At 33.1% G+C, this 16273-nt stretch overlaps 1 protein-coding gene across 1 annotated transcript; it reads left to right on the top strand.

The window, feature by feature from the left end:
- Positions 1-3452: 3452 nt before the first annotated feature.
- Positions 3453-16273, top strand: LOC132278655 (chaperone protein dnaJ 10-like). The gene is made up of 10 exons (XM_059780499.1): positions 3453-3805; positions 5695-5754; positions 6254-6336; positions 6495-6654; positions 7433-7562; positions 13184-13342; positions 13996-14174; positions 14265-14345; positions 14440-14598; positions 15883-16273. The coding sequence occupies exons 1-10, from the start codon at positions 3719-3721 to the stop codon at positions 15976-15978; spliced, it is 1194 nt and encodes a 397-aa protein (XP_059636482.1). The 5' UTR covers positions 3453-3718; the 3' UTR covers positions 15979-16273.

Below are 16273 nucleotides of genomic sequence, written 5' to 3'. Positions count from 1 at the left end.
AATAATTGCAGAAAGAAACTGGTTGTGAGTGCTTATCTACCAAAAGAATAATTAAAACATTATGGAAAGATTTGTTCAGTGCAATATGCAATGTGGTTTTGAAGTATACTGAAGCAGATAAACAATCACATTCTTCGTTTCATGTAAATCCGCGGATTTAGGAATTACCTACAAAGGCATTTCATGAGTGCAACGCTTTGTCTGAGCCTTTGCCTGGAGTATTGGTTATAAAATCACAAACATACAATGAATTTGAGCGTCGGTGTCAGTGCAAATCCGAATTCGTTCCAATAGCCAAACCTCCATTGATAGATAGATAGATAGACACAAATTCTGCAACTCTAAGATCATCCACATTAGTCCGTTGAGACGCTATTTCACTAAACATTTCTTGCTCCAACTATAAACAACTCAACACGATCACATTCATGATAGTTTGCATCATTATATGTCATTCCTTCGAACATTTTCATGCCAATCATCATATATATGATTTCAATGAAATGCAGTAAATATCAATTGAGCTACTTAGTAATTTGAGTATTACACAAGGAGTATTGAGAGAGTACCGAACATGGCTCTCTTTTGAATGCATTCAAGTGGGGTCTCTTTCAGAAGATGACCCATCCCATCCCACTGTGTAGATATTGTTTGCTTGCTCACTATTTTCGAAAGCACGTATTCACAGTTAGGAGACATGTACACGTATGAATGCCAACATCCTCTCCCAATTATGTGGAACATTACAATATCATTTTTCTTTGTAGGGGTGGCTTACCCAAAAGATTTTGTAATATTGGTAAATGGAAGTATCACATTTTTACAAATTGTTCGCCTAATTGAAAAGGAGAACGAAATTCTAGGGTTTTCAACAACCTTTCCAATAATCCTATGAGAACCCTAAATTTGTGATTGTATCCGAAATTGCCTTTTCTTAGCAATTGTCCCTATCCAAGAAAAATTGCCGACACTTGGAACCTCCCTAGCTCCTTTTCTGAACCGAAAGAGAGGAATTTGTTCTGTAATTTGGATACTTTGTGAGCTTTATGGACTGCTTTTTCGATGGAGTCAATGCCCTAGTTCTCCGTTGATCCTTCCCGCCTCGTCTTCATACAGTTTTCTCTTGCCTTTTGTTAAATGTAATAAAACTTCAAAAATATTCTCTAGTTTGTGGGGATTTTATTATTATTTTTTAGAACTACAAATATTGTAGTAAATGACATTTGGATATTACTGCTACCAAGCAAAAACACATTGCAACTCTTAAAAAAAAAATTAAAAAAAACATCCGTAAATATCTTTTTCTCTTTCTTTCTCCAACCGTGGGATATTAGAGGAGCCTGTAATTGAAGCCGAAAGACTTATAATTTTTCTTTTGAAAAACTAAAAAATTAATGCTTCTGATTTGCTTAACTATTGTAACAAAAGCACAATTTAAAAAGAAAAAAATATTTAAAATAATGTTTTAAACTAATATTTATCAAGCATGTTTTATTTTCAAAAATCTTGCACTAAATATACAATACCAAATAGATTTTCAAATTATATTAAACATATTTTAAGGTAGAAACATTACTTCTACTAAAGTAAACGTACAAAACAAACAATTATTGTTTGTTGTCAACTCAACGTAATTGAGCCGTGTCATGGCGTTGAGAGACTAACAGGGTGATATGGCTTTATTTTTAAGTTTGTTTAATAAATGAGCCCAGTAATGGACTTGCCTAATTAAAATTAATTAAAATATTCTTTTATGGTTGTGTTGACTACTATTGTGATAGTTTTTAAAATTTATTTATTTATTTTTTTATAAACTTTATTTATGAAAAAAGAAAGAACTTTTGAAAGTAAACAATTCTTGAGAGCATCTCCAACCGTTGTGTATATTTTTTTTTTGTATAAATCTGATGTGTCATGATGAATTTACACAAAAATCTTACATTATTTAATTTTAACTCCAACGATTGTTTTATATCTTTTGTGTAAAAATATATTACCCAATGATGATCAATCTTGTGTCATGCCAAAACGCCACATAACTTTTACAAATCTATTTAATATATGGTTGATTTTTTAATTGTAGAGAAAAAGGAATGAGAAATGAAATATATTGATCTAGTAGTGTAAACATATTGTGTAAAATACACAACTCTTTTACACATTGGTGATATGGTAATGTATTTTAACAGATTGCTGGAAATAGAAAATATTTACACATCATAAGTGAAAATGTATATTTTACACAAAAAAGTATTTTAACAAACCGCTCAAAATGCTCTTACCGCTGTTTACTAACAGTAAATCTTACTTTTATTTTGACTTAAAAATAAAAGATGGTTTTTTTTTTTTTCTTTAACTAAAAATATAACAAATGACATTTTTATAAGATTATAAATCTACTTATTCATTTCGGAATATTTTTTTTAACACGTCTATTATAAATGAGTTACAAGTAGATTCTGAATATTTTAATACTTGTCAAAGAGTCCGTTCCAGGTCTTTTTTCAACAATTAAAAAATAATTTTTTTTAAAAAAATTAAGTTTAAATGTGTTTAGTGATAACCATTAAAAACACACTTTTAATAGTTATTTTTGAATTTAATTAAAATTTAAAACTTTTAAAATTGTATTGAGAATAGAAGTTATATATTTTAGATAATAATTTTTCTTAAGACAATTTTTTCTTTTTTCTTTTTTATGAAAATAATTTCACTATTTGTTTTATAAAGTTGCTATCTATTAAATATAGTAACATCTTCATTAAAATATGTTTTTATAAAATTAACAATAAAATAATTTTTTAAATTTTTATTAACAAATTAAATATATATTTTAATTATAAAATATTATAATGAATCACAAAACATCTAACACAATTTTTAAATAATTCTATTAACAAAAAAACCTTTTATTTTCAATCTCACGTCAAAGTTCAAACCAATGGGGTACCAAGGGGTTCTAAATAGATTAAAAACTTCCTTTTATGTTGAGATCACTAACTAATTTTTATAAAATTAACAATAAAATAATTTTTTAAATTTTTATTAACAAATTAAATATATATTTTAATTATAAAATATTATAATGAATCACAAAACATCTAACACAATTTTTAAATAATTCTATTAACAAAAAAACCTTTTATTTTCAATCTCACGTCAAAGTTCAAACCAATGGGGTACCAAGGGGTTCTAAATAGATTAAAAACTTCCTTTTATGTTGAGATCACTAACTAGAATAGAATTTGTTTTCTTTAAAAAAAAAAAAAAACTACCAATAAATTACATAAATCGAATCAGAATAAAATCACCTGTCAGAATCGAACCAAATTATATACTTTTTGATATTTTTATCTTCTAAAATAAAAGCTAAAACAAACGTAATGGAGTTTATTTTATAGCATTAAAAAAAAAAAAAAAAAAAAAAAAAAATTAAATTTTTTAAAGACGAAATGAGGAAGCCGGCGATAGTCAACGCGGCGGAATCAAAGGTCAAACAGGCATGTAATTTCCAGACAACCTAGTTCTTGCGCGTATTGCATATTTTTCTTATTCCCAAATCCAAATTTCTAATCCCTCGCTACTAATAACAACGAGAGATTGAAATTCAGAGTTGTTAGTTAATATATCATCTGATTGTGTATATATATATATATATATCGATTACTCATTCGATCGATTAATCGGGAAAAAAGGCGGAGACAAATCTGAAAACATCATGGTGAAGGAGACAGAATACTACGACGTTCTCGGTATCAGCCCCACGGCCACCGAGGCCGAGATTAAAAAGGCTTATTACGTCAAGGTATCGCTTTCTTCAATACCTAGTTCTCTAAACTTATACTCAAATCTTTGTGTGAAGCAATCACTTCAATTCCTCTTCACTTCCGAGTGGCATAAAAAAGGGTTCACTGTTTTCTTTTTGAAATTATATGAGTATTATTTGGTAATCGAATCTCTACAGAGAAGTTGGATGTCTAAGGAATTCTGGGTTGTGAATTTTTTTTCAATTCATGATCTTTAGATCCATTAGGAGGAATTCGTGAGAGATTTTGAGGAAAACAATTCACATATTTTTGTCGGATATATTGATGGGTTTTGGGCTTTGGATGCAATTCAGATACTTATGGATAAGAATGCATATATCACACACATACGTATATATTGAAATTACTTTTTGGGTTTCATTCGGAGATGTTTTGATCATTGATTCTAGATCTTAGGACTCCTATTGAATGGTTGTTCTGGCTTTTTTTCTCCTTCATACCCAGTCTATTCATAGTTGGCAGTTTATGAACTGTTTGCTACCATTTCAAAATGGTCCTCTTTAGGATATCATCCAGTTGAAAAAAGAAAAAAGAGTCATGCCACTTTCAATCTCAGATTAAGGTTTCTAAATGTTTGGCTGACATCCCTTGGTACTAATGTAATGACTGGGAGAATGTTGTCAGCTATTCACGGATTTTTCGCATATTGGAGACCATTTAAGTCAGAGCAAACTTCATCCCTTTATTGCCTCAGGAGCAGCCTTCAAGCCTATAGAAGAGCACATTGGTGTTTAGGTCATTTTAGTAGAAGCAAGAGATGCCCAAATGAAGGCATTACTTGAATCTTATTTCATGAGTAATGTCATCACTTCTACATTTTAAAGTTTCTCCTTCTTTTTTATTTCTAACCAAGTATTCCAGATGAGCGCAAAAAAGGCTATGCATAAACCAGGTATAATAATAAAACATTGGAAGATAGAGCAAGGATTGAATTTTGTTCAGTGCCTTGTTTTGGTCATCTTTGAAATGAAAATGTTCTGGGAACACAGTTAATGGACAGAGAGTTTGAAATACATGTTAAGCATTTGGAAACATGAACTAAAATCTCGTTGTGTATAGATTAGCCTAATTGTGCTTGTTTAGGGTATACATCAATCCATATTAGAGCTTGTGGGACCGATGGAACCCACTCTAAGACAAAGTCTGCTCATGACCATGGGTAGACGAAGGGTAGGACTTTGGAAGAGAGGCCCATGGTAGGTTGCTCTTTTTAAGACTATATTTTTTGCTGGAATATATTACCTAAGTTGTCGCTTAACACTGTGCAAAATACGGACATATCCTAGTGTTTATTTTAATTATCCTGGTATGTTAACTAATAGTATTTCTCTCCAAACGACTGTTATGTCAGAATAAATTTAGCTCTTTTTTCCAAGGAAGAAGGCAAAATGAAGAGGTAATTGAAATAAATGAGATCATGAGTCAGCTATCTTCTTACTGGGTGGATATATGGTGTTGAGTTACAAAAGATGTCATTGCTCTAAAATATTTGGATTGCAAACTTGTTTCTTTCTAACATGCAGTCCTTCTACAATTGACGTTGCATGTGTATTATGGTACATTTGTGGGGAAGATCTATCATGATAAGGTACTAGTATTTAGAGCCATCCGATGGCAGTTTTCGAAGAACATCCTCAATTAAAGTGCCTTGTTTATCTATATTTTGGTTTTAGTCAGTTTGACAAACGAAACCAAAAAATATTTCAGTATTACTCATTGCATTGTGATTCATATATTATAATGCATTTACCATCTTTTGGCCCATCTCTTTCTTGATTACTATCTGTCTTTCACTATCTTGATTACTAAGAGCCAGTAAATGTTTTATCTTTGTCTGCTGAATCATTTTTCCTTTGTGGTTTTTCAGGCACGACAGGTCCATCCGGATAAAAATCCAAATGATCCTCTTGCAGCACAAAATTTTCAGGCAGGACTTCAGTTAAAATGTTATCATGAAGTTCATAATTCTGTTCTTAAAAAGATTTTTTATTTTATCCATGCATTGTTGGTTGCTTGGGTTTACTCCACAAAGGCTTCAATAATGTCACTAGAGTTGCACATGGGAAGGATATACAGAATAAGTAGGAACTGGATAATATACACCTAATCATGTGCCTCCAGCACAGGCTTGCATTGTAGCAAAAGTTTTTTCTGAAAGTTGGAGCTTTGTTTAGTTATAAAAAATAAATAAATGGCTTCTGCTGTTCCATCAATAGATTTACGCATACGTGGACAACCTTAATGAATTTATGCATACCCTTTTGACAAGATGACATTGTCATTGTGGAAATAGAAGAGCTGCTAACTTGTTTGGTTATCTTTAGAATATCATATCTATACCTTGTACATGTTTGTTTATGAAGTTTGAGAATCATTTGTTTGTCTTATTTATTTTCTAAGATAAGTTTTTATTCATTTGAATTCAGGTTCTAGGAGAGGCTTACCAAGTACTGAGTGATCCGACCCAAAGGGAGGCCTATGATGCTTATGGAAAATCAGGAATATCGACGTCAGTTTTATGTTTTTAATTTGTTATTAAATTCTTAAAGTTGACTGGACACTTAAGTAGTATATGTAGAAATGCGGGTGTGTAAATTCTTATTAAATTGATTAGCTAATATATATGTTATTTTCTTATACTTATTTGTGTACTTATCTTCATTGCAGCGATGCAATCATTGATCCTGCTGCAATCTTCGCAATGCTTTTTGGGAGTGAGCTTTTTGAGGAGTACATTGGTCAGCTTGCCATGGCATCGATGGCTTCGCTGGATATTTTCACAGAAGGGGAAGATTTTGATCCTAAAAAGTTGCAGGAGAAAATGAGGGTAATTTTCTATTTATCCCGCATAGGTCTTAATGTTGTATATAATTTTCTTGTACACACTTCTGTTATTGTGCCTGTACTGTGGTTCTATAGGAATTTTATGTGTGCGTTTCACATCTGTTGAAACTCATCAATGAAGTCTTCCCCCCCCCCCCCCCCCTGTAAATAATTTTCTTGTACACACTTCTGTTATTGTGCCTGTACTGTGGTTCTATAGGAATTTTATGTGTGCGTTTCACATCTGTTGAAACCCATCAATGAAGTCTCTCTTCCCCCCCCAAATTCTATATTGCATTTTATGTCAAGTTATGTAAGAAATTTTTTTTTTTTTCCCCTTCTTTTTGAAGATATAAATCGATCTTCTTATGTTGGCTGATATACGTTAAACATAAACATTTTTCAACAGGCCCTCTTTGTTTTTCTAAAGTACCAGGGTTTTTTTATTTGTTTATACCTATAGAGTTTGTATTAGGGCCACAACTTGGTTTGGTGGTAACTAATAAGGCCAAGCATGAGAAAGGGTTTTCAAGTCTAAGCGTGTCCACTTTGTGATAATAAAGTAATTATGTTTGTTTAGTGCATCCCTTGGAACACCTTGAATTGGTTAAACCAAGACTGCGTGATGTTTATTTTTTATTATTACTATTGTCTTTTTATTTCTTTCTTAGAAATTGGATATGTCATGTCGGTATACAATTCATCTACATTCTACTTCAGTAATTTTGAGTTGTCATGTCAAATTTTCACACTTTGCTTGTTCAATTTCAATTTTATTACAGGTTGTTCAAAGGGAAAGAGAAGAGAAGCTCACTGTAATACTGAAAGATCGACTCAACCTGTATGTACAAGGAAACAAAGAGGAATTCGTTAATCAAGCCGAAGCTGAAGTTTCACGGCTCTCTAATGCAGGTATTATGTCATCTAGTTCGATCTTCAATCTTTCATGTTTTGTTACTTGGTGACTCACTCTCACTAGGGCTACAAGCATCATCATATAGTATGGGGTCCTTTCTTTTGTGTCTTTGTTGTAGTCAAGGGATTGCTCTGTAGCCCTGAAATTTTTGCTGGTGGGAGCTGACCACAGCTGTGATACATCAAATATTCTTTCTGAAAAGGAAAGTATTGCTTCCAAATGAATGCCATGACTTAGTCACTTGATTTAAAAATTGAAACCGGCAAATATTAAGCCCTTAACTCTGAGCTTAAAATCATTCAAACTCTGAATTTCACTTTGAACATGCATCTCATGTCCTCAACACAGAGCAAACCCAGCCAAACCTGCGGTTGGAAAGCCAGCTATTAGGTGGTTTAGATACTTTTATATTTTTGAAAAGAATAAAAGAATACATAATGTCCGAGTAGGATTTGCTAATTTATAAAGGGTCGGTAACCTTTTATAGAAACCTTTATTCTTATTATCACAACCCAGATTATGAGGACTTGCTAAAATCTTGCTGTGTAGATATCATGATTATTCTAGGTTATGCTTCTAAAAATGTTGGTGGATCATAACTCTCCCTTTTTCTCCTTTTTTGCTTTACAAATTCTTCTTCATTTCAATTTTTTATTTCCTTTATCACTTCTAAGTCAGTGACCTGTTTCAATTTTCTTTCTCTGCTGTTGTCTCCCTTATTACAGCTGCTCCTATGATTTCAATTTCACCCCATACTCTTGCCTTAGATTCAAACGCTTGCTAGCTAACACATTAACTGCTACTTGATATCAAATATACTTTTCAGCATAGTCTTATCCCAACTGTTTGAGGTCAAATGTATAAATCATGTTTTTCCATTTTGTTCTATCTAAATTCGTAATTTTTAGTTAAGCACATAATGATGTCTTTCCTTACAATGTCAATCCATGTTGATTTTGGTTCTCCTTGTATTGCTCTGAATGCAAACCATGTCATAATGTAATTATTTGTCTTTGTTTCACATAGGTAAACAATTTTACTCATTTTTCTTCCATTTTACTTAGGGTGACACATCAATTGTTTATCGAATATAATCTTCCATAATTTTATTGTTTCTTGTGTAACCGAGGACATCTGTATTTCTGCCACGCTCATTTTTTGGACATTTTTTTTTTTTAGTTGTTTATCATTTTGTCTCTCATAAAATATGGCTGCTCTATTAACCATTTTATAGAATTTGTTGTTTATTTATTTTTAGAGGTATACATTAAATACACTCCATTTAATCATACTGCTTAAATTTTATGTGTAACATGATCGTTAATATCTCCCTTTTGTTGAATCATCGAGCACAGGTAATGAAATAGCTCACTTAGTGTCTGTTGACCCTCAATCTTCGATCTCCAATTTCAATGATGAGAACAATATTATTAATAAGCAGCATACATCATGGAAACTCATTAATTTGGGTTGGGCTTGTGTTGGATTGTAGGCAACCCAACCCGAACTTATAACCCGAATTATTTCTAACCTTACTTATTTTATTTTATTGTTTAAAGTATACTACATAAATCTATAATCGTTATAAACCTTTTTTCAGTTTATTTTTTTCTTAAATTAGAATTTTTGTATATTAATCGTTTGAAAAATTAACTTCTTGAGAAATTATTTAATATTATATCTGTTTACATTCAATTTTTAGAATTTTTTATATATAGAAGTAACCCCACCTGAGGTGAACTCGAGATCAATTCAATTTTTATAACCCTATCACAACCCAAGTTCAAAAATCTAAACATGGGTTGGATTTGGTTTGAAAGTCAGGTTAGGTTGAACCTGGTTGAAGGTTTTATATCTTAAGTTTGGGTTGAGCCCTCAACCCTTCGAGTTGCACTCCTAGTTTTTATTTTAGTTACAACTCCATCATACATGTACTATGTGCATCAGTTAAGAAGAGTTGACATTGTTTACATTGAGGGTAATATTAGGGGAAGGGAACGTCAAAATTAACATGGGTAGAGTTAGGAAGAAAATATATGATATGTTATGATTTGACTGAGGCGATGGCCATAGATAGAGTGGAATAGAAAAACATGATTCATGTAGTTGATGCCAAGTAGTTGGGAAAAGACGTTATTGAGTTGAGCTGAGTAGACCTATGTTTTTTCAAATCTATAAAAGCCACGTGGATATCATTCTTTGTCTTTTTACATATTTCAGTTAATTTACTCAGTAATTAAAGTTCTTAAATCCAAATTGATTTTTTGTTTTTACTGTTTCAAGTTGTAATAGCTAATTAATTACTCCTTCTAGAGTTTCATAATATTACTTTTTTTATGATAGTATCATGATACTTTCTACACCTCAAAATATATTGCTTATTTTTATATAGATACTAAAATACTGTTTTCACCAGTTGTCAAAAATTGTCTTAGTTATGGTGATATTATTAAATTTTGCCAATCGACACACACCACTATCCTAAACACTTCCAAAAAAAGAATGTCATCTAATTCTAAATGATTTTATGTTTTCATTTTCCTCAATGCAACAATTTACCCCCATGCACTTTCGTCCAACAACAAGAATTTATTTTCTCAAATTTTCCGAAGGTTACCATATTTTTTTAAACTTAAAGCTTTTGGCATAGCTTTCATTCAACAGCTTTTCTGATTAATTTTTTCAAATGTTTTCAATCCTCTCATCTTTCACCAAGACTCTTAAATCTTAATGTACTTAATATAAGTGATAGTTTCCTCTCCTTTAACTTAGATAGTATGAATCCTTTATACCTAATTTAGAATAAAGATGTTGCATGCTTTATGATTAGCTTTTCATACTACTTTGTTTCTTAACTTTTTCCTTTATATGTTTCTACTTTTTAGAAATTTGTTCATTTCTGGGTTTTTGTCAAATTATATAACTTTTTTTTTTTTTTTTTTGAGCTGTTACTAACGATTCAAGTTGCTTTAGATAATTCCTTATCCTTTTGATTCACTGAGAAATTTGAAATTCTTACTTTAGTTTTCTCTTTCTAAATTCGATACAACTTCATACCTTTCTTATTTGTATACAATTCTACTTTCTCCCTTTATAAATTCCACCACCTTTATTTGAGTTTCCATTCTCTTTTTTCTGTTTCTTGATTATTCTTCATATAAACATCTTAAACAATAAACCTATATTGCGAGATTAAACTTTCTCCTCATTTATTCTTACAATCTTTGCATGCTAGTTGATATACTCTTCTAATCTACTTTTAGAAGTTATTAAATGTCAATTCTCTTTTTAAAATAGGTATTCACTGCTGTCAGATTTATTTGCTACTTTGAGGTGTATGATAGTCTCCCCATCATCATTTCTATCTCCAAATCTCTGTCCACCATACATTACCTCATCCCTTTCACTTATATATATGCACACACACAACCAAAAAAAAATTATAAGTAAAGCAACCATTAAAGTATTCAACAACTAATTAGTAAAGCAACCATTATTAGTTATAATACAACCATTAAAAGTATCCAACAACTAATAATTTCTCCTTTTCTGGCACTCCTTGTTTTAATAATTCACTGTGTTCAAAATTTGTGCTTTAATGCGTTTCTTTACTCTTACTTGGAGTGCATAAGTAATTTTACTCACCATATTTTTTCCCAATACTAATTTAATCAATATTATCATATCCCCCTTTCAAATAACAATTATAACTTATTTTAAATTTTTATTAACCATTATATCTAGTCCATTTTTACTCCACTTTTTCAATTTTATAGAGCTTATATCCTGTATTTTAAATTTCTCTAACTTTCCTTTCACCCACTTATTTTTTGTGTGGATATGTTAGATTAACCTTCCTTCTAATCACGGTGTCTACTAATTCCACTTCTCTACAACATTTTTCGTATATTCTAAGTTGCTATTCTAGGCCAACCTTGGGGTAATTTCTTTCCAACTTTTTAAACCACCCAAAAATTTATGCAACGTATCACTTGAAAAATATCATAATGTTTACTCAAATAATTTTGAGACATAGGCTCATATGGATTAACAAAGGTATTACACTGGTTACTACTACCTAACACAACTTTCCCTTTTTTTAGGCTTGGAATGGGTTCCGTAAAGATATTACACTAAGCACAACATGGGTGGAGTCTACTTTATATCAATTATGATATATTTGTTTCTTCTTTGGTCTCTTACCCTGTCAACTAGGGGTGCAAGTCGGATGGGCTCAATCAGAACCCGACTCCAACCCGGTCTCGGGTCAATTCAAGCAAACCCGAGCCCAACCTGACCTCCGGTTGAGGTTGTCAACCCGAAATCCGAAAATGTGTGGGTTGGACAGGTTGATCGGGTTGATCAGGTTCCCTGTTTGTCTGAACACCAGGAGAGATTCTACTTAGCCTTTTACAGTTCCTTGTATTTTATCCCTCCACATTCTCCTCTCAACCATCACATCCACACCTATCTCTTTGTAATCATCCTCAACAATTGCCTCTGTTCACAGAAAAAAAATTACTATAACTACAAAAACCCATTCACAAACTACACTTCTGACGAACTGAAAATTACTCAAATCACACGGGATGAGGACGACGATGGCGATGGGATGAAAACAGCGGCAGCGAAATGAAGATGATGACGGCGGCAAGATGAAGATGTGACTATGGCGGTGGGATGGGGACAGATAACGGTGGCAGGATGAAGACGACAATTGCGGCAGGGTGAAAACCGTGGTGGCGAGGAGATGAAGATGGAACAGCAGCTAGGGTTTCTCTCTAGCAGGTGGGTTAGGGTTTGTGATTTTCTAAGGGATAAGAGAGATCATACAGGGGTGACAATAGCTGTTGGATCAAAATAGATGGTTAGGATTTACTTTAATATAATAATAATAATAATTTATTAAATGGCCTTGGGCTATGAAAATTCAGCCCGAGTCCAACCCTCGTGTTAAATTGGCTAACCCGAGCCCGCCTTTAATTCGGGCTGGGCTCGGGTTGGGTTGAGCTAGATCCAACCGATTTGCACTGCTACTGTCAGCCATGCCTTCAACATTATGTTGCATGGTCACTAGCCAACTGGCCAATGATATTATGCTCATTCATGATGATCTGTCTGCCTATGAGAAGGTAATTTACAAATAATAATAAAAGAAAACCTGTATGTTTATGACATTGACAAAGGAATTACTCAATATTTTTGGGTTAAACAGAGAAAGTCGCTCAAAATAGGATAAAATCTCGGTTCTTCAATTGTAATGGGTTCTCTGCTGCTCTCTTTTTTTTAATCACCAGAGGTGCATCCTTCCTGGTCCTCTTGGACTAGGGAAAGGTCCTCTCAATGCTCTAACGCCCACACCGGATATGGACTGCTGTCTCAAGTTGTTTGGAACCCAGCAATCAATTTTGAGATCTGGCCAGAACAATTGGTGCAGGCATGTTTAGACAAAGCCTTAATTAGGCAAATGAAAGTTACTTATCAAAAAAAAAAAAAAAGGCAAATGAAAGTGCAAAATGTCAGTGTTCACCCTTGTTCGTTGCACAGCAAATTTCTATTTGTATTTCTGTGACAGCATGTTGCTGTTTCTTATTATTTTCATGCTCTGTTTTGACAGCATATGGTGTTGATATGTTGAATACAATTGGCTATATATATGCAAGACAGGCAGCTAAAGAGCTTGGGAAGAAGGCAATATATTTGGGCGTGCCATTTATTGCTGAGTGGTTCAGAAACAAAGGCCATTTCATTAAATCTCAAGTAACAGCGGCAACAGGTTATTGGACACTGTTTTTAATCGTGAAAGCAATTTTTCTCTGAGTTACTTTTTTTAGTTACCATTATTTGAGATTGGTGCATGGGCATTTGATGTTGTTTGTCAAACTCGCATGTTCACCAAAATTGTTTATAAAAATTTGATATATTGGTGTCTGGGCAGAATATTAAATTTTGTGCTCTCTATGTTTCTCATGGTCTGTGGGGATTCAAGAATAAGTTATTGACTGAGAATTTTGTCTCAGTGGATTATGGCCATATGCTAGATAATTTGACTCTTTCCTGGGTTTCTTTAATTTAAGCTTGATTTTAGAAGTAAATTCTTTCCTTTGAGCCTTAAGCATCCTTTTTGTAGATCAATTTCTAATGTTCTTTTCAGTAAGCTCATCATATGCAATGAGGTTGGCATGTCCTTGGAGCTGTTTTGAGTTTTTACATAATTTTTTTGACAATGCACTGTTGGTGCATGTGACTATTGCCTTGTGTCTTGACATCCTTGTTGCCTCTAGTCATGGTCCTTGTGGATGCTTGGAGGTTTATCTTTAATTAATGTGTTCCACAAAAGGGTGCTGCTTAAGATAAGATCTGTACAGCTCAGTTAACTGTGACATTTTTTTTAATTGAAGAAAATTGACTTTTAAGTGCCTGTCGTAGGTGCAATTGCTTTGATTCAGCTGCAAGAGGACATGAAACGGCAACTAAATGCAGAAGGAAACTACACTGAAGAAGAACTTGAAGAATACATGCAGTCTCACAAGAAGTTGATGATTGATTCCCTTTGGAAGCTTAATGTAGCTGATATTGAAGCCACCCTTTCCCGCGTTTGTCAGATGGTTGTTTACTGAGTTATTATCCTTTGATGGTTGGCTAACACTCTGTTTAGTACTTTTGTTGTATGGTAATTTGTTTGTGGTTTGTCACAGGTTCTTCTAGAGAACAACACGAGGAAAGAGGAGCTCCGTGCACGAGCCAAGGGGTTGAAAACTCTTGGTAGAATCTTTCAGGTATTGTGTCTCATGCTTTATTTTCAATATCATGTGGTTTCCTTATTTTTTTTCTTCAGATACCTGATACTTTTCAAATAATGATTCAATTTAGAGGGTTAAATCCTCCAATGGGAACGAGAGTGAAAGTGTGTTAAACAATAATGTTCACAAAATAAATGGAAGTGAACGAAATCTTGATGCTGTTTCTCCCAGTACATCACCAAAATCCTCAAATCGTGAAGACATGTCGTGTACTGCATTTTCGTCACAGGTACCTTCTCTTTTCTTGCCCATTAAATTCCGATCATTTTAGGAATTCAAGGCATTTTTGGCTTCATAAAATCAATAGGTAGTAAAATGCAGTATTCTGAATATCTTTTTTTTTCCCTAATTGGTACTCACACACATGCCTCCATGGAGGCTCGAACCCCTGACCACCCTTTGGGAAGTAGGAGCTTGGTACCGCTAGGCCACTGGCCTGTTGGTTATTCTGAATATCTTATTTTTGAATGAAATAAGTTGTCACTAGAAAATGCTACTAATAATATTGCCAGAACTCATTTTATTACACTGATCTTTTATACTCTTGACTGGACCAATCAGAGGGTGCGATTTACTTGATGCTGACATGCCTTAATTTTGAATGAAACCAATGATTCATTTATAATTACATTTATTTCCGATCAAATGTTTTTTTATGAGAATACTTCTTTGAAAATTATAAAAAATGAAAGTACTGCACATCGAGTGATTTGGGCTTTTGACTATATGCTCTGATACTCCTGCAGGAAACAACACATTTTCATGTAATGATAAGAGTTCAATAAGAAAATAGAGACACTTTTGATGTTTAGTGCAACTTAGACTGCCAATGCCGCTAGACAAACAGAACTTCATGATGGGAAGCCAATTATATGTAGAAAATTCGGATTGATTTAGAACAGACAGTTCATGAAGACATTTGTAGAAGACATTCTGTAAAATTAAGAGAAGTGGTTTAGATGTCAGGATAACTTGGATTGCCTCGGCTAGACAAAAAGAAATCCTGGATTGGAATTGAAAATCCATAAATGTGAAACAATAGACATGCAATAATGAAGATAATACCAGAATTACCTTCATAAAAGCAGAATTTTACTAATCTTGAAGACATTTAGTTCCAATATAGCTCGGCACCTGTGATATGATTAACATACAAAGAATGTTTTATCTCTGCTTATCAATGCAACAGAACCGCATCAAACGATTTCTGTATTACTGGTTAAATAATTAAAGGAATTACTAGATGGAGGTTTAATAAGAATTTGATGCATGTACATCCTTCTCTCTTGTGGATTTTGGCAAACTAATGATAGACATGGTGTTTTTTTAAAAGCCCGTAACAAAATCCTTGAGTCATTCCTTTATGAAAGTTCAAAATCCAAATGCCTCCCAAGTAAAAATGAAAAACTTGCATCTAACTTCCTTTTTTTCTTGCACAATTTTCTCATATTGCTTGTTATTTTGTTTTTTATTGCTGCTGTTCATTAACTTTCTATGCAATTGGACCTTCCAGAGCCCGTATGTGGAGGCTCCCCACTTTGTTGGCAACCAATACACCTATAACTTCCCAATGCCAACAGCACCACCCGGTGCTCAAAGACATCCCTAAATATGCAGGAGAGGATAATTGAAGTGTGCAACTCGCTTGTAGTATAGCACCTATTGTTTTTATGATTTGTTATGGGTGTCGGAGGGGTATGAGTTCGTCGTTTGTTGAATGTGTGTATGTATTGACGAGTGTATACTCTATGCTTGAAAGCACATTCTGCCTCTAGTTGAGCCTACATGTTGTAATGTATTTATAGAACAGATACTCATACGGATAAGAAGTGAGGATTGTTGAAGGTAGTTTGCCTAGGTTGGGCGCCCCTGTAATCTGAATTTCTCATTTTGTTGGATTGTCA

Source organism: Cornus florida, unplaced genomic scaffold (genome assembly GCF_030987335.1).
Source record: "Cornus florida cultivar Cherokee Brave unplaced genomic scaffold, ASM3098733v1 CherokeeBrave_3.0.0_Hap2_Chr10, whole genome shotgun sequence".
In the NCBI taxonomy this organism is placed as follows: Eukaryota; Viridiplantae; Streptophyta; class Magnoliopsida; order Cornales; family Cornaceae; genus Cornus; species Cornus florida.
The sequence above is the reverse complement of the archived record's forward strand: the minus strand, read 5'-3'. Positions and strand labels throughout refer to the sequence as shown.

What these genes read in the sequence shown, in the direction of transcription:
- LOC132278655 (XM_059780499.1), top strand. Translation starts at nt 3,719, where the DNA reads ATGGTGAAGGAGACAGAATACTACGACGTTCTCGGTATCAGCCCCACG. An exon ending in AGTTGCAGGAGAAAATGAGG is followed by an intron (nt 6,655 to 7,432) that starts GTAATTTTCTAT and finishes ATTTTATTACAG; the next exon opens with GTTGTTCAAAGGGAAAGAGA. An exon ending in TTCACGGCTCTCTAATGCAG is followed by an intron (nt 7,563 to 13,183) that starts GTATTATGTCAT and finishes CTGTTTTGACAG; the next exon opens with CATATGGTGTTGATATGTTG.